Below are 19,712 nucleotides of genomic sequence, written 5' to 3'. Positions count from 1 at the left end.
CCAATATTAGTCGAGGGCACTGTATACAACATAGTCCCTGCAGTATAGACTAGGCGAGATTAAAAAGTAAATAAAAATGTCCATTTTGTTTTGGTGAAATATATTTTTGGTTCAGTTGGGGTGTGGTATGGGCAGAAAACCCCAATTCTGTAGTGTAGTATATATTGTATCTGCTTAGCTCAAATCCTTCACATTTTTAAGTTGTTTTGACAGTATGAAAGAATTGTATTGGCTTCATTTGTATACTGTGATGAATGGTTAATGAAGTCCTTCAGGTTCTCTGAGTATTTAGATTGCTTGAACACTCAACAGCTGAAAAGTATGACTTTTCAGTATGAAAAGTATGACTGAAATGTATTTTTAATTTTTGTAATGTAATATGTGGAAAATCATCAGAAAGCTTCAAGAGCATTTATATTAGTTAGCCAAACTCTGAACAGCTGACTGCTGCAACCCCCATTCCCTAGAGGAGAAACACATAGTACTGAGTTCCTGTTTCCCACGCTGCGTCTCTGCTTTGCCAACACCGAACTTTCACGATCACGTGTGCAGCCACCCCGTCGCATTCCACTCTGATTGATAAAGCAAACCGTTTCAGTCCCAGACAATACATTGGCCTTCTTGTCCTGTCAGAACACAGCCCTGTGCCAAAAGTGGAGGTTTTTAACCGCAGGGTATCCTTATGTTGGGGAAAGATATAGTTGTATAATTAGTATCCTCAGAATAGTTCATACTTCCTGTGTTTTTCTAATATGTCTGTTCATTTCTCTTTGCAGCTATTTGTACAAGAATGAAATCCAATCGATAGACCAACACGCATTCAAGGGTCTTGTCTCTCTAGAACAACTGTAAGTGAGCTTTTTATCTTTTCCTGTCTCATTTTAGTCTACCTTCATGTCCTCTTTATCTTCTGTTGAGAAGACTTTGCAACCTAAGTAGGGTAACATAATATGGAAGAAAAAAAAACGTTCTGATCAAAATCTATGGCAGAGCCATGAATTATTTTAACAGTTAAGCCATGAAGCTGATGTGTAACACAAATGCCCGGGTGTGTTACTAACAATATGCATGCAGCATGTGCAGCGAGCTGTTTTGTAGCGTTAACCCATGACCCCTAACCTCTGGATCTGGAACATCTGGACCCCATGATAAAACATGCAGATTTCAGGGCCTCTCATCTGACTACACAGGCCAGCAAAAAATTATATATTATAGCCAATATATTATTATTAGTAATAGCAGTATTAGTAAAAGTAGTTATAGTAGTACTAGCATTACCAGTAGTAGTATTAATATTATTAGTAATAATAATAGCAGTAGTTCTAGAAGTAGTAGTAGTAGCAGTAGTAATAGTATTAGCAGTAGTAGTAATTAGCAGTAAGTAATAGTCGCCATAGTAGTAATAACATTAGCAATAGTCATACTCATAATGATAATGGTAGTAGTAGTAATATCTTTAGCAGTAGTTGTAGTGATAGTAACGGTAGGAGTATTAACAGTATTAGCAGTAGGAATGGTATTAGCATTCATAGTAGTATTGTAAGCATAGTAATATTCCACTCCCTCCTGGATTTTGCGATCACAGAAATTACCGCAAAAGCAAAGAAAGTTTCAAAGTTACCACATATTTTCTGCAGATTTGGGCCATGACGCATCATGTGACGTCATCACATCGTGCTATTCAGCCAAAGCCCTCTTCGATTCACATGCGTTGAACATGAGTACAGCTAAAAAGGTCTCATTTACCAACAAACATCACTGCAAAACAGTTTTGGGCAATTGCACCAATTCAAGCACAAAAACACACAAAGCACAAAAACACTGCACGTTGTATCGCAAATTTTTGGAGAAAAAAAAAGCTGTTGCAAATGCGAGCATTTTTGGCCGCAACAATCACAAAAAAACTCAAAATTCTGTATGGACTGATAGTCGTAGTAGTAGTAGTAGTAGTAGTAGTAGTAGTAGTAGTAATTGCATTAGCAGTAGTAGTAGTGATAGCAATGGTAGTAGTATTATTATTAGTAGTAGTAATAGCAGTGAATAGTGCCTTATCTGCTGCTTGCTATTGTTACATTAAATATAGCTTTCATGGCTTTTGCCTTTTCCCCCATTTTCTCTCTAATTTAGTTTTCGCCAATTCCCACCCACCAGCCAGCTCTCCCCAATCATAAGACCAAGCTACCACCTGAGGATGGTTGCTTCCTCTAAGACAAATGATTTTTTCCAAAATTCTGCTCATGCTACATTACAGGGCAGCATAACAAAGGAAAGCACTATCTGTCCTCTTCTGCATACATGAGCTCACAGGTACCCACAGTTGGCTTGAGAGAGAGTTTACCATCCAATTTTGCTCTCTTGGTCTTCACCAGCACTTGAACTTGCGATTTCCAGACAACGGGGCAAACGCGTCTCTTTTGCGCCTGGAGGGCAGAACCCTTAACCAAAAGTTTAAACGTCATGATTATTTAGGCTTTTGTTTTTGTATGTTTATTGCTGTTGGTCTTTTTCTGCTGTAGGCATCATTACTTTTCCCAGCAAAACAGAAGTCTATGTAACCTCAAATATGTGTGAGAAAGTCGGATATAATACTAACACAACTTATTTTGCAGATGCCTGTGTGCTATTATCATGTTTTCAGTTCAGATAATGACAAACCAAGCCACTTGTTTTTTTTTTTGTTTTTTTTTTAAAAGTCATATAGTAAATACATTGTTTTGGCTATGTCAGCTCAAGCTGGTTCGTTAGCATTAAATAACAACAACCAAAAAAATTCAGTAGCTCTTTATTGATCGAGGACTGAAATCCATAAAACATCTGTTAAGACTGCTGTTTTGTATTTAAAACCCTTACTTCCATTTTTTAAAAATTACCAATACTCTTTTTGCCAGGCTTGGAATTGTTGCCAAAAATTGATGCAAACAATCAAGTTGATCTGGGGGTTTTTTTTTCGCTCTTTGATTTTAAGCCAGTTAAGCAAATGCTGCGAAGATTGCTTTCTCTCAGGGGCGTTTTTGATATCAGTCCCAGCAATCACACACACACTGAATCGCTCATAAATCTCTTCTGGGTGTGTTAGTATTAAACCACATGCCTATCAAATTCCTATTTGTGTTGAAAATGCAAATAAAAGACATTTGGAAGACTAAAGCAGAACCAGAAGAGCAAACGTTCCTGTAATAAATAAATGTACGGTATTTATCATATGTATCTTCTTTCTTTTCTTACAGATATCTCCATTTCAACAACATCGAAGCATTAGAACCCGAGTCCTTCATTCACTTGCCCAAACTGGAACGGCTGTGAGTCCCTCTAGGATATCATCTCTCTGATGTTCATCCTTTAGGATCCATTCATTGTACCTTTTTTTTTTTTTTCAACACGTTAATGAGTCTCTGGACAGCAGATCAAAGCAGTCATGTAGATGCATGAGGGTGATCTAACACACTGTGTAACCTCTATTCATGATAGTAATGATCATATTGCTTATTTTGCAATGACAATGCCCTGGCATTGAAGGTGAACTGAAAAGCATGTAATGCCTCCAACATGACACTGGAGTATGTTTCTGTTCTCAATTCCTGTAAAAGCAGGAACCATCATTCTTAAAATTAGCCTCTATGATTATCCCGTTTCAAAAGTTGTATGTATTTTTTGTGATCATAACCGTAAATGGAATCGGCGTTGTAGTCATCTGGAGACTTTTTCAAGCTCTGTTTTATCGCCTCATACATTTTGGAGAGTGGTATCATCTTTCAGTGTTGCATCTGTGGAATTTTGGTGTATGTAAATGAAAGTCTGGCTTACTTCGCCCAAAATTATACATGAACCAGACTTGGAGTGAAGATGACCACTGGAAAAGATTTCTTCCCCCACTTCCCCTCCTCCTCCCTCTTGGATTTCATAGCAGATGTTTGGAGTTTGGTAGCTGATCTGATTCCTTTCTTCCACCTCTGTTTACGGGTGACGTGCTGGAATCCAGCCTCCTTTTCCAGTCCCTCTGAGAACAGGATGGAGGAGACACCTGGACTAACACAAAGAGAGAAGGAGAGAGAAGGGACTCTTAAAGATCCCATGTGCAGGAAGTGCTTATAAAACTGGTGCACAGAAAAAAAAAATCAGTGCAGGGTTTTTGTTTTGTTTTTCTCAGACATATTAGAATGGAATATTTTTCTAGGTTAGTGTGTCCATGGGACTTGTGCCAGATGGGAAGAGGAAGCGTTTCTCAGCTCAGCACATGCTTAATGGAAGATGGGACAGTTTCTCAATATCCATTGAGCATGGTCATCTGTTTTTAATACTGATAAATGATCGATGATGGAATGCTGTTTGAGGTTCCAGAACATGTTTGGTAAAGAGCGAAGGAGTGATTACACAAACTCTGGGAAAGCAATCATATTATTTCCTGTATAAAATAAGAGAGTCTTGGAGAACTGGCCGTTCAGGGAGTATATGGTCCTCACAGCTGGGAGTAGAGCATTGCCCAGCTTCATACAGAAGTTTTGCAACTGATTCTCTTTAACAGTTCAATATTTTGTCTGCTTTTGTAGCAGACTGATTGCAGTCAATTTCTTCGCATTACTATATGTTGTACAAGAGTCTCAAAGTATTCATTATCATGTATACACGGTTAAACAGTGGTCACTAACCCTGTTCCTGGATATCTACCTTCCTGCAGACGTTAGCTCCAACCATAATCGTGCCACCTGACCGTCTAATCATTGCTTTAAGATGTTCTTGATCGACTAAAACAGGTATGTTAGATTTTGGTTGGAGATGAAACCTGTAGGAATGTAGATCTCAAGGAAGAGGGTTGGTGACAACTGCTGTAAAATATCCTGTAAACACTTTGGAAAGAATGTGTGAGCTCTAGCAGTGGAATGCTGGAGGTGTTTTATACAGTGTATATTAGTCACATAATATATAAGCAATTATATAGAATTCTTCCTTGGTGTTTGGTGTGTCATATGTGGAGAGATATGATTTCACGCAATCCTTGACACCATTTGTTTTGTGTTATCTTGTCTGCTTTTTAAAGGTTTTTGCACAACAACAGAATAACACACCTTGCACTGGGGACTTTCTCCCATCTACAGTCCATGAAGAGACTGTGAGTGCTCACAGCAAATGCAAAACAACACACGAGAGGAAGGTCACATAATGCAGGGCAATCTTGTATTTTGAAAGTGAAGATACTGTACTGTACAAACTGGCAGCTGGACTTGTAAAAGTCTGATCTCCGGAACAAGTCACAGTCCAGCTGAGCTCTACAAAGAAACCTGACATTGAGAGATTAGAAGTTATTAAACAGAATGAATGGATGTTATCAGTGTAAGATTATAAAAGTTTACTTAGATCTTTAATGCTTAAATACTACATTGAAATAATGGTCATCTTGCCTCTTTAAAAAAAATAGATTATTTTTTATATGAGTGACATCATTACAATATTTATATTACATTTACCATTTTTTACATGTTTGCATTTACATTACAATGCTGATATTCAACAGTGTGCAAAATGTCAATTATATTCATAGCTTATACTATCATACTATTGTACATATGTATAGTGACAATAAAAGGCATTCATTCATTCATTCATCATCAAGTAGTAAAATCTAATTGACAGGAGTTTAAATAAAATCTGTATGTCCCTGCTCAGGCGTCTGGACTCAAACACACTGAATTGTGACTGCGAGCTTTTATGGCTGGCAGACCTACTGAAGCAGTACACCGAGTCTGGCAATGCCCAGGCTGCTGCCACGTGTGAATACCCCAGCCGCCTGCAGGGCCGATCTGTGGCCACCCTCACTGCAGAGGAGCTCAACTGTGGTAAGGCAATTACGAATACCTGTTCACTCGTGCACTTATCCAGCCAACCACTCATGCGGTAGCAGTGCAACACATAAAACCAGGAAGATACAGAGGTTCAGATCAAACATCAGAATGAGGAAGAAAGTGAATTCATGCATTTAGATTGTGGCATGGTTGTTGGTGCTGGTTTGAGTATTTCAGAAAACTTCTGATCTCACAGGATTTTTACTCCCAACAGTCTCTAGAGTTTACACAGAATGGTGTGAAAAGCAAAAAGCAACGAGTGAGCAGCAGTGCTGCGGGTGGAAACGCAGTGTTTATGAGACAGGTCAGAGGTCAGACTGGTTCAAGCTGACAGATAGGTTATGGTAATTCAAATAGCTGCATTTTTACAACTGCGGTGAGCAGAAAAGCATCTCAGAATGCACGGAACACTGAACCTTGAAGTGAATGTGTTACAACGACAAAAGATCAGCTTCCAGTCCTGTCAGCCAAGAACAGGAATCTGAAGAACACAGCGGGCACGTGACTGAAGATAGGCAAACGATCAGGCAACGTTTTTCAAATATTCAGCTTTAGTCCAGTTTTGCTGCCTCTGTTACTATTGATATTATGTAGTTGTTTTTATATTATAATATAATATAATATAATATAATACAATATATATTTTACAGTGCCCTCCACTAATAATAGCATCCTTGGTAAATAAGACTGAAAATTTGTCTTTATTGTTTAACCTTTTGTTCAAAAAATTCACAAAAATACTCTGCTCTCATGGATATCAAACAACTGCAAACACAACACAGATTTATCAAAAAAAAAAAACTTTGTTAAATATAGGTGTGCAACAATTAATGGTACTCCTATGAATTCATATGAAAAAAATATATTTGAAGTATATTCCCATTTATATTTGAAGTTTTTTAATTGTTCAACCATGACTTCCTGTTTCACAGGGGTATAAATATGATGTAACACATGGGACAAAATTCCCTTAGTCATTCATAACAATGGCCAAATGACCTAGGAATATAGAATATCCACATAGAAATGGATTACTGACCATAAAATCAAGGTCCTGCCATGGCCATCCCAGTCCCCTTACTTGAAACCCATAGAAAACCTCTGGGGTGAACTGAAGAGGAGCATCCACCAGCAATTGAAGGATCTGGAGAGATTCTCTATGGAGGAATGGTCTCAGATCCCTTGCCATGTATTTTCCAACCTCATCAGGCATTATAGGAGAATGCCTAGCAGGTATCACATAGCACATAGTATTAAAAGGGTGCCAATGATTGTTGCACACATATGTTTAAAAAGATTTTTATTTTTGGATAAACATGTGTTGTGTTTGCAATTGTTTTTTTTATCCATGAGGGTAGAGTATTTTGTGAATTCTTTGAACAAGAGATCAAAAGGCTAAACAATAAAGACAATTTTTCACAGACTTCTTCGCTCATAATTTCCAAGGGTGCCAATATTAGTGGAGGGCACTGTATTATATTATTGACTTAAGTGCAGTACATGTTTTATGACTATAATACTTTTAATTCAACCGTGTTTGTTATGCAAAATGGGACAAACTGTTAATGCGATCTAATCCTTTTTCAGGTTTTTATTAAACTATAAATATGTATTTTAACCAAAGGTAATGGTGATATGTATAAATTATGCAGCAGATTGTTTACATTCCAGCTCTTACGCTTTAAAAACTAAACTGGACAGTTTTTATTTTTTTTTCTTATTTAATGTTTATATTTTATTTCAGCTCAAAGAATCTCCAGTTCAATTTCTATTGAACATTTCTACTGAACATTTCTTCTGAACATTTCTACTGAACATTCCTGCTGAACATTTCTGCTGAACATTTCTGCTGAACATTTCTGCTGAACATTTCTACTGATCATTTCTGCTGAACATGTCTGCTGAACATTACTTTTCTCTGCCCTCCCCCTCCCAAATATTTCATTGTGAAGAAGAAAACAAACCAAGCAACACTCAGCAGAAATCGTTCACAGTTCTTTTTCTTTTTATACTAACAAAGGAAAACGAAATTAAAAGTACAAACACCAAAAACAAACCCGCCCCCGCACCCCCCTGGCTCATCATGGCTACCCAATAACTGTCGCTGGTTATATAGATATTGTAAACCCAACAGCAGGCACAAAAATTTAAGTGGGAAGTGTCTGTAACTCCATAAAGTATACAATAAAGGGATGCCATTTATAAAAAAAAAATAAAAAAAAAAAAACTTGTCTGTACAACCCTTCATCGTATACCTTATTTTCTCGAGTTTTAGAAAAAACATTACGTCCTTTAGCCACTGGGAGATAGATGGATATTTAGCAGACTTCCAATGCAACAGTAGGGAACGTCTTGCTTTAAGGGATGTGAAAGCAATAATATCCTTTTGTATCGAGTTCAGTGGAACTGAGTTCCTCAGTCAACTGGACAGTTATGGATGGAGAAGTATCTACTCAGACTGATATTAGCGAGAATATTTCTTGCTAGTATGAATGCAGGGTAAGAACTGCGTTTTCCAGATGTAACACCGTTAATGTATTTCGCCTCCTACTCGTTGAATGTTCTTCCAGAGTGAGTAGTGGGTCAAATGCAACTCCCTGAGTCTCAGGCATCTGCTAAATAAATGAAGGTCAGTCCTACAGGGAGCCAGTGCTGTCAGCGGTAAAGCAGCCCAGCCATCAGACTTATTCATATAACTCAGATGTGGGCAAACATGAGCTTTTTTTTTTTCCTTCCTGAAGCAAGTTTCTTCCTGTTTCATTCAAAACTGAGCTAGAAAGCTTTAGTGCTTTCTCATATGTAATTCACTGATCTTCAAGTACACAGCAGTTGTCTATGTACTACAAAGAAGCCGCAAACTACTGTGGCTAATTTGCCACAAACCTGCCCAGGCTTGTTGGTGTAAACCATCTCTTAATGCCTCTGCAGGCTCTGCACTGGAATGTCTTCCCCCTCTCTGCTCAGGAATGATACACAGTGAGCTGGAGCAGCTGTAAAAACACATCATGGCTCAGTGTGGCACTGCCACTCCAGTGCATGTGGTGTAGAATGGTGGCAGTTTGAGCGTGGCTTGCAAACAGAGCTATAATTACGACGTCAGAAAGCGTTATTGACCTGTCGTATTCTCCCTCTCTCTGGCTGTGTAGAAATAGTATGATAATGCTTTGGACACGGTTATAACCGTGTAAAACCTCTGCAATCGGTCTGATTAATATAAAATGTAATAAAAGGCTACTACAACACTGTCTATCATTCGTAAATATGCTTAAATGAACAGAAGCCATGGCTTTGGCAGCTTATTCTGCCATGCATGCAGTCGTTTTAGTGCAAATCGTGATGGCTGTAAAGGCACAGGGTTTCTCAGCATGTTTTTCAGTCTCCATTGGTCTGGTGATGTGCCGAGACATTATACTGTAGTCCCGCAGTTAGACATCCAACTTTCATGACGTCATCATGTACAAGTCAGCATTCTACAGTCCAAATATGTCTGCAGCATACTAATCCACCTCTAGTACCATTATTCTGTGTCCTTGTTGTTTTCCTTTCTTACACCAACGTTACCCCTCCCCAGCATTCCTTTTACTTCACTTCTGTTTGACGTGTGTATAGAGGTTCCTCGGATCACATCTGAGCCACAGGATGTGGACGTGACCTCAGGGAACACTGTGTACTTCACATGCAGGGCGGAGGGCAATCCCAAACCCCAGATCATCTGGCTAAGAAATAAGTGAGAGCAACTTTTAATCTAAGAACAATAAAGCATTACTATATTATATTATAAGAATAAGAGTGCATTACTGCTGTGTTGTTGTTGTCGTTTTCAGTCTGCACATTTTGCACGTTGTTTACAGAGCTAATAATTTGGCTTCATCCAAGATTTTGTATTTTGAATGATTGAATTCTGTGTTCTTACAGCAACGCCCTTAACATGGGAGATGACTCGCGTCTGAATCTTCTGGAAGACGGCACGCTGATGATTCAGGACCCGAGGGAAACTGACCAGGGCGTGTACCAGTGCATGGCCAAAAATGTCGCCGGCGAGGTCAAAACAGGAGAGGTCACCTTGCGCTACTTTGGCACACCATGTAAGCCTCACACCTTCGTATGACTGTCCCAGGAACAAAACGTGAAGCTTCATGAGAAGCTACTTTTTCTTTCTTTCTTTCTCAATAACTCTGCTTCAAGTTTAGATGCTGAAATCTGTTTTCTATAAATTGTGGGCATCACTGTAGTGTTTTAATGTCACCCCATTTACAGTAGAAGTTAAAGGCTTGGACACATCTTCTCATAGAAGGGTGTTATTTATTTTATTTTAACATTTCCCACAGTTTAGAATAATAGTGAAGACCTGTTATTAAATAACTCATATTTTAGTTTCTTCAGAGTAACCTTGATGAGTGAGTTGCTTACACTCTGCGGTCTTGCACGGTTGTTGGTAGTTTATGGGGATAAAAGTGTGAGCAAATATAATAAAGACATCAACAAAATTGAATCCTCCTTTTCTTTTGGCATTAATAAAATATCTGTTTTAGATTCATACATCATGCATCATTTCACTAACTAATTGGACACACACAATTGTACTTTTCATGTCTTTAGTGTGAACACAATCTATCATTCACAATCTAGGCCAAAAAAAAAAAAAAGATATGCACCAATAGTATTCAATAGCTGGTATAACCTTTTAGTAATAATAACTGTCTGTATCTGCTGATCAAACTGACTACAGGGCTGGAGACATTAGGCTAGTAAGGGGTAAGATTTTACAGACTTTTGTAGATTTCTCATTTTATTTACCCTCTCTGGTCTGATTAGCAATCTGACGACGTGGCTTGTTTTACAAAAAAAGGCCAACAATGAAAAAGACGGATTGTCAGAGAAGTATGCGTCAAATTCAAAACAGATGTGTCTCATCTGTTCAGAGTCTGCGGTGCTGGTCAAAAGTGGTAATGTAAAGCGCCAGTGTAAAAAAATAAATAAAAATATTTTAAATTGCCTTATTTTTAGCCATAAACTAATAACTAAAAGTTGAGCATTAAACGTAAAGCCATTCAGACATGTTAGATGTGAAAAGTCCATTGTTCTTCCTACTGTTGGTTATCAGCACTGGGAAAACTGAATGGTGTTTTTGTCTGCTGTGGGATCCTGTGTAGCTCCGCCTACTTTCGTGATCCAGCCTCAGAACACAGAGGTGCTGGTGGGACAGAGTGTGACTCTGGAGTGCAGTGCCACAGGGCAGCCTCATCCTCGGGTGACATGGACTAGAGGAGACCACAGCGCTCTACCCAGCGATCCTCGCATCAGCATCACATCCTCGGGAGGGCTTTATATCCAGAATGTCAACCAGGCTGATGGAGGCCAGTACACCTGCTACGCCAGCAATAATATGGGCACCATCCACGCCACTGCCTACATCATAGTGCAGGGTAAGCGAGAAGAAGAGAAACGTTTTAAAAGTAGTGCACAAACACTTATAAAAAAATAAAAATAAAAATTTAAAAAGAAAGAAAAAAAAGAAGAAAATAAAGACCGTATTGGAGGAAAGTGTTCTTTAATCAAGAACGTTCAAAAACTTGAATCAAGTTTTTCATTTTTAATATTTTTTAATAACGAGTAATTAGGCTTTCTTTGTTAAAGTTTCTCTGAAGTCCCATGCATCAGTGGAAACATATATGACAACAAGATAAAAGAAAACAGCAAAGAGCAAAGGTTCAGTTCTGTTTATTCTCACACTTCTAAAACTAATGCTGTCTCACTCTAACTATAAATCAGTCGCACTTCTCTGTATGTGTTTCCCCTGCAGCTGTTCCTCAGTTCACAGTGACCCCACAGGACCAGTCGGTGTTAGAAGGTCAAACAGTGGATTTCCCCTGTGAAGCTACAGGCTATCCTCAGCCTGTCATAGCCTGGACACGCAGCGGTGAGATGATTTAATGGACCTCTATTTCTCACACTTCTGAAGGGTTGTCTGCTTTCTGCTTCCATGGTTCTGTTTGTTACTTAGCAATTGACAGTCCATTGATCTAATCCAGCGTTTCGTAACCTTTTTGCCCATTTTATCCCACTCACTTTATCCATTAAACACAATTAAACCTACATTTACATACATACATTTTTCTTTTACATTTAAAATTTGTTTTTCATATCTATAATACCATTTTTACACTTTCAACTTGTAACTCAGTTCTAAATCTAAAACGAGCCCCTGGAATATAAATATGGTATGTAGATAAGTTGATCGTTTTTACATTTCTGCTTTCAGTACAAATGTATAATGTGTCATTTTGAATGTTATAGTTAAATAAAGAAACGGCTAACAAGTATTTCAGGGAGTCAGCTCTAATTATGCATTGAATTATAATGATTAGGTGGGTGGAGTAACATTGTGAGAATTAGATTATCGTAAATATCAGAATAAGAAGCGCTGAACTGCGAAATGTGAATAGTTGTTCAATTGCTGTATCGTTATTTTGCCTTACTAAGTGCTTATTTAGACTTGATGCAAAGTTCTAAGCTACTCAGAATATGTTCATTCAAGAGCTGCTAATGGACAGCAGGTGACTCAACAATAACACTAGAATGAACAGAAAATAGTACTCTTGACTGTTCTAACCCGTTCAAACCTTTATTCTTTTTTTTTTTAGATCTGCTCTTTTCATACGCAAGATTTGAGTGTCACTTGGAGTGCATTTCCAAAGGGAAAAATTGGCAGCAGAAAAAAATATATCAGAATAGTAAAGTCTTTTAAAATACGTCTTAGTTTCCGCCAATTTCACCTCTCCATTATCTGTTATCAATTATCTATTGTTTGCCCATGCCTGCTATATTTAATGATGAACTTATTGTTTCTATAAAGCAGTTAGGCTACTAAATATGAGTGAATGAATGTAGTGAATGTGTCCCACAGCAGTGCATGAGCACCAGATAGGCGCTCACGTTAGTGAACTCAACCTTTGTTTTTTCCTGAGAGATTCATATGTGAATCTCAGGGAGAGATATGTAAGATTAACATTCATTCATTTATACATTCATTTATCTTCAGAAAGTATCCTGGTAATCACCCAGAGGAAATCCAAGGGTAAATTGCACACTTGGGGATGTGGGGATGGGGGGAAGGACACGGTCAGGTAGTGAAGATGAAGTCCGATCTGTACCACGCGTCAAATCTGCGCACATGCATGAAAACGTCACAATTTACAAATCTTGCCTGCCTACGGTTATACTAAACAAATGCAATCGATGCAATATGAGCTTTTACCATAACATAAAAGGCATAATGGTTAACGAGTATGGTGATCTAAACCACAAACATTTTGCTTCCTTGTTGGAATTTTATTTCCTTTATATTAAATGATAAAGAGGATTTTCCCCTAGCCCTTAGAGAGTTACAGAGAAGAAAAGTGCCAGAGAGGAGAGAGCAGATCACTAGGTCCTTTGGGATTGCAAGTTATTATAAAGGACTAAACAGAGCAAAATCCTTGGTTAAGATAATAACATATATTCTTATTGATAAAATGATTGGTACAACCTTTCACACCACTGTGTATATTTATAAAATCATCCTCGGTCCATTACACACGAGCAAGTAGATGACCAGGATGATAAAGAGTAAAACAGGTTCAAACCAGAGCCATTGGTATCTGTACTTTAGCACTAAGTGTTTGGGTTTACTGAGTAAGATGTTATTGGGAAAACAAGCCATGTGTTATAAAGGCCTTGAAGTACTCACCATCCTTATCATCGTACTAGCCTCATAGTAGAACAACACAATGCGTTCACTTAAATTTTAAGTAAACACAAGTTAAATCAAAAAAGTAAAGGTTTGTCACAAGCTGACCCCAAATACAGATCCACCAGTCTGCATTTTTTTTTTTTTTTTTAGGTTGATCAATCCATGGTTTAAGTCATAATTACTTATATGTTTTTTTGTAATAGTGATTGTTGCCATTATGAATTTTCAGACTTTTTTTTACTTTCTGTTTATGTCATAAAGCCTTTCTGGAAAAACACCATCAGCTACTAAACAAAATCAGCAATTTCACCTTTTTTCTCTGAGCAAATATATACAGTATATTTTTTGTGATGATGTTGCTCCCAGAGTCCCTAGAAGCTTCCATTTCACAGTAATAGCACTTAACGTTGACCAGGGCAGATCTAGCAGGGAAGAAACCTCATGAAGTGATGTGTGGCAAAGCATCTTATAACAGTGCCACGTTTAAAGTCCCTGAGCTCTTCAGTACAACCCATTCTAATGCCGTTGTTTGTCTATGGAGTCTCCTGTATGGCTATGTGCTTCATTTGATGCACCTCTTAGCAGTGGATGTGACTGAAGCACCTGCTCTTGCCATCATTTTGATACAGGTTAATCTTGGTCTCATCTGTCCACAAGACCTTTTGTCCAGAACTTTTCAGGCTCTTTTAGGTACTTTTTAGCAAACTATCCTGGCCATCCTGCTTTTCTGGCTAACTAGTGGTTTGCATCTTGCAGTGTAGCCTCTGTATTTCTGCAGACAGTAGTCATTGACAAATCCACAGCTGCTGCTTGAAGAGTGTTTCTGATCTCTCGGACAGGTGTATGGGGATTTTTCTTCATTATGGTCAGAATTCTCCTGTCATCAGCTTTGGAGGTCTTCCTTGGCCTACCAGTCTCTTTGTGGTTACTGAGTTTTCCAGTTATCTATTTCTTCTTATTATTATTGTTCTAAACAGATGATTTTGGGAAGCCTAAGGTTTGACCAGAGTTGGTTACTGTTTTATAATTGTTTCTCAGACTTATGTTTTCCTTGACTGGCACAACTCTGGTCTTCATGTTGACAAACAGCAAAAGCAGACTCCAAATGTGTCCAGAAACATAGAATCAAGACTAGGTGCTATAAGCTCTCTTTTACCTGCACCAATAAAATAGTTAAACACACTTGAGTTATCATAAACACCTCTAAATCCCTATCTCCCAAATATAATGGTGCCTCGAAATTGTGGTTGTGGGTCTCGGGGGATGTACACTTGAACTAAATTTGAATTGTTTGAGTACAAATTTGAAACTGTGCCGTACAGAGGCAAACAAAAAAAATGCCTTTGTTGGCCTTTGTCCCAGACATTGTGGAGGACACTGTATATAGTTTATTAATAGTTTACTAAGAAAGTCTTTAGGCTCTTAGTAAAGACGATGGGTAATGTGAGAATAGTCAAGTTTAAAAGATGTTATACATGACATTTCATAGCAATACATCTATTGTTGCATTTGGTGGAAATCAGAAAGACTTCAATACTAAGAAGTTAGCATGGTTAGCACGTTTGTCTTGCACCTCTGGGCTCGAGGGTTCGAATCCAGCCTCCATCCATGTGCGTGGAGTTTGGATGTTCTCCTCATTCTTCGGGGGTTTCTTCCGGGTACTCCGGTTTCCTCCTCCAGTCCAAAGACATGTGTTGTAGGATGATTGGCATTTCTAAATTGTCCAAAGTGTGTGAATGGGTGCAGTTGTGCCCTGCGATGGGTTGGCACCATGTCCAGGGTGTCCCCTGCTTTGTGCCCCGAGTTCCCTGGGATAGGCTCCAGGCAACCCTGTGTAGGATAACCGGTATGGAAGATGGATGGATGTTTTTCCAATCTTTGGTCTACTTTCTCTTGACGAGCTCTGAATGGATCTCTATATAGGATCTCTATATAGGTGTCCTGAGATATTGCCTATACAGTCAGTGTGAGTTAATCTGTACAGTTTTTGAAAAATGTGTGAAAATCTTTATTGCCAACATTTTTTACCCAGCTAAGAGAAATACTTTAGACGTGGACACGCAAAAGAAGAGGATATTAGCCGCGCATGCACAGTTTAAATTGGCCAGGGGATGCGGATCAGGTAGCAGAGGAGCTTGTACTTCCAGAAACTGAATGAAAATCTTTTGACTTCTGGTACACTCACTAGTTTGGTAGGGAGGAAAAATAGAGTATTTTATCATTAACTTATTTCTTAGAAGAAGAATATCACTGCCTACTGATTTAAATAATATTTAAAATATTATGACCCTGTGCAGATTTGACTAAAGAACAACACGTACAGAAAATGATGAAAATCTTATCATTTATTATGGACTGTGCTTTGTTTATTCATTCACCTTGAATATTTGACGCATTGTGGGTTGGGTTAGAACCGTTCTATTGGTATTTATTTGTCTGGCTTTTAAATTGTACCGTTGTACTTTTACATTGTATTTGTGTTGTATTGTATCTTTTTTATTATTATTGTTCATTTTTGTGTACTCTACACAAACCCATTAAAACATTTAGATTTGTATTTAGTGAACTGTGCACTTGGGTCCCAGATAAAAATTTCAGACAGCAAGGCAGACAAGCAAAAACGCAAGTGTGGAAAACTGAGTGATAAAGAGTGCTCATTACTGACACCTCACTAAATATCTTATAGGCTCGATTCTGGTCACTGTTTCTGTTTAGTTTCCCATGTTCTCCCCGTGTCAGTGTGGATTTCCTCCGGCTGATTACCAGGAGAGATTCCGGATCTACTGTCACGCTGACCAAGATAAAGCACTTTCTGAAGATAAATAAATGAATGTTAATCTTGCATATCTCTCCCTCACGGTCACATATGAATCTCTCAGGACAAAACAGAGGTCGAGTTCATTAGCGTGAGCACCTATCTGGTGCTCGTGGTACTGCGTGACACATTTACTACATTCATTCACTCATATTTAGTAGTAGCCTGCTTTATAGAAGCAATAAGTTCATCGCAAAATTGATAATGGATAATGGAGCAGCAAAATTGGCAGAAACTAAAAAGTTTTTTAAAAGCCTTTACTATTCTGATATATTTTTTTCTGCCAGTTTTTCTCTTTGGAAATGCACATTTTCCAAGTGACCCTTAACCCTTGCATATAAAAAGGGCAAATCTAAAAAGGGTCCAATGGTCTGAACGAGCCTAGGAGTTAGAGTACTATCCTCTGTTTATTCTAGTGTCATCTACTGTCCATTACGTGCTCTGGAATGAACATCATTCACCATATTTGTGTCAAGTGAATTGCACTGAAGTAATGTCTGACTTACTGACTATGTGAGAAACAGAATAAATTATAAGCAAAAATCTTATTGATGGATTATGGGGTATTTTTAATTAAACCAAAATAAGGAGTAAGTCGAAATAACAAGAGAGCAGTAAAAAAAAATTCACACTGAATTAGTAAGTAACAAGATACTAAGTCAAAATAATGAAATTAGCAAATCATAATAATAAGATGGCAATAAAAAATATTTTTTAGATTGACTTAGAAAGTTGAAGTCATGAGATACTAAGTCAAGTGAGACAAGTAAAATAACGACATGGCAATTGAAAAGAAAATCACATCTTATGGTTCAGGGCTTCCATAAAACTTAAACTTCAGCTCATGAAAACTCTCCCTCCTGAAATCCCAGGCAGTCCTCTCCAGGTTGATGGGCACCATGTGGTCCTGTTCACCGGCACACTGCGTATTTCTCGAGTGGCTCCTCATGACCAGGGCCAGTATGAGTGTCAGGCTGTCAACGTTGTTGGCTCTGTTAGAGCAGCTGTGCAACTTAACATCCAACAAAGAGGTAAGATTTATATCAGTATCTTGAAAGACTGCACACATAATTGCCTTCAGTTTGTTTTTCACTGTAATTCTATTCAAGAAAAGTGTCAGTTTGTACTCAGGTAACCTTCATATCAAATGCTTATTAGCAGTGACCAGTGACCATGTACAGCATAATATCATTGTGAGCCTACTGAAGGAAAAGTGGAGAAATTACACTGTGAAACAATGGGTACATTTGAAAACAAACCAAGCACCCACTTGGAGTGAAAAAGAACACGTTTTTAGTCTAGCAAAACGGATATTTAATATTATACACTGAATAATACATTTCCAACTGCTGAAAAAATGTCCAAATGAATATACGGGGGCGAGTGAGTCATGGCTGCACCCAATGGCTTGCCAGGGGTGTATTGTTCATAGACCACATTCATTACGACCTATTTTCACCCACAACTGGCATATGAATCATTATCAACCAGAGACATTTCCATGACTATTAATTATTAGCCAGCTACTATTTCTCAAATTGCTAGTGTCCAGTTACCTTTAACCTTTGGAATGTGATAAATAGCAGTATGGGCTATTGGAGTACAGATGTTTGTGTCATTTGTTAATTCACTAAAATAAATATTAAGTATATATACTGTTTCTAACAAAAATTGGTGTATAGAAGAATTGTGAGACAGAATCGGAATTTCTCGATTTTAATTTAAAAAAATCACAAATTGTGCTTAATCAGGAATTTTGAAGCCCTGTCACTATATCCATAGTCATATATTAATATTAACTTCAATTATTCATGCTAATTCAGACAGCATGCACACTACACAGTATGGTCCGTCTGCAGTTTCTTGAAGCAAATCTGCAGCATTTTTACAATCTGGTGTAACAAATGTGTGATTTTAGAGTGTGGCTGTCTATTACAGTTTATAATAGGGATGTCCCGATCACGTATTTTTGCCCCCGATCCGAGTCATTTAATGTTGAGGGTAACAAAGTAAACAAACTATTTTTTTATATGCTCTTATCATTTAAGAACCATTAACAATTCCAGGAGAGGAGATTTCTCTCTCCTTTTAAAAGTCTCCTCCAGTATGTGCTGCTTCAGTGCAGTCTTTGCCGGCGTCACCTGAGGGAACTTGCTGTATTCTGTTGAGTGTTTAGTTTTTAGGTGCCGTAACAAATAATAACAGGTAATATTGAACTGCAGACATTTTAGCTGCATAATCCTGCCACAAATTGTGCTCTGCATGACAGCTGACGTAAAACAAAGGTTCGGGCTTAGCTTAGTGCTCAGTAAAGCCGATACCAGTCAGTTAAAAAATGCCTTTATCTTTGACTACGTTTGCATGGACAGCAGTAATCTAATTATTGACATTACTCTGAGTAAAATAATATTGTGATTAAGGTGTTTACATGAGTCGCTTTTAGAATACTCCTGTCATGTTTCCGTTTTACATGTTTTAAAACATAATTAGATTAACAGCCCGCGTCATTACGTCACGCCGTCCGACGTCCCTCCAGAATTTCACATATCAACATACAGTTTGTCTTTGTTATGGTACTGTATACAGTTTTGGGTGTTTTTATTAAATTTTTTTTTACGAACGCTTCAAGTGCAGTTAATTATTTGTCATGTTATACGTGCTAATAGACAACTTCTTGAAGCCGTGGGCTGCGTCCCAAACCGCGTACTTACCGTCTATATAGTAGCCGAGATACATGTATTTTTCCCCACTACAGGCCTATAGTAGGCAAGTATGCGGTTTGGGACACAGCCGAACTCTCTTGTTCGACGTAAAACTGCTGTGTGTGATCGTGTCCTGTCACAAAATGCAGTGAAAACTCTCACACGACGTTCATAATGTGATTAAGGTGTTTACATGTCTGTAATACACGTCCATTATGCGACTAAAACAGGAGTACTCCACCTGTCTTAATTCGATTATTGCTTACTTCGAGTATGACCTTAACTAGTTTAAGGTAATTAAAAATTGCTGTTTACATGGTAGTTTCTTAATCAAAGTATGGTGTTAATCGGGTTAAGAGTGGATTATTGTTGTCCATGTAAATGCACTGTTTGAGATCGGATCAGGACATCCCTAGTTTATCATTTTTACAGTTGTATAATAGCTATATTATATAGTGCTATATAGTTGAGCGTTTTAAAAGTTTGTCAGAAATCAGTAACTGTCCTGATGCTTTTACTGTAAGTGTGTTTTGAGTCAAGGGGTTTTCCTTTCTCTTCATTAGTCCAGGTGTTGAAGATGTTAAAATGCTTGTATACGGTAAACACTAATACAATAAAGATGCAGT

At 38.0% G+C, this 19,712-nt stretch overlaps 1 protein-coding gene across 2 annotated transcripts in view; it reads left to right on the top strand.

Annotated features, from left to right (window-relative positions):
• The window catches only part of LOC108270173 (peroxidasin), a 70,496-nt gene that overhangs the window by 30,361 nt on the left and 20,423 nt on the right, over positions 1-19,712 (top strand). For both annotated transcript variants that reach the window (XR_008396952.1, XM_017476585.3), the window contains exons 4-12: positions 777-848; positions 3,228-3,299; positions 5,036-5,107; positions 5,662-5,831; positions 9,447-9,564; positions 9,753-9,922; positions 10,991-11,263; positions 11,641-11,757; positions 17,257-17,415. Coding sequence is in view for 1 of the 2 variants with exons in the window: in XM_017476585.3 (XP_017332074.1) it covers positions 777-848; positions 3,228-3,299; positions 5,036-5,107; positions 5,662-5,831; positions 9,447-9,564; positions 9,753-9,922; positions 10,991-11,263; positions 11,641-11,757; positions 17,257-17,415 (1,223 nt within the window). In the remaining variant the exon portion in view is untranslated. The remainder of the gene's footprint in view (positions 1-776; positions 849-3,227; positions 3,300-5,035; positions 5,108-5,661; positions 5,832-9,446; positions 9,565-9,752; positions 9,923-10,990; positions 11,264-11,640; positions 11,758-17,256; positions 17,416-19,712) is intronic.

Source organism: Ictalurus punctatus, chromosome 9, assembly GCF_001660625.3.
Source record: "Ictalurus punctatus breed USDA103 chromosome 9, Coco_2.0, whole genome shotgun sequence".
In the NCBI taxonomy this organism is placed as follows: domain Eukaryota; kingdom Metazoa; phylum Chordata; class Actinopteri; order Siluriformes; family Ictaluridae; genus Ictalurus; species Ictalurus punctatus.
The sequence above is the reverse complement of the archived record's forward strand: the minus strand, read 5'-3'. Positions and strand labels throughout refer to the sequence as shown.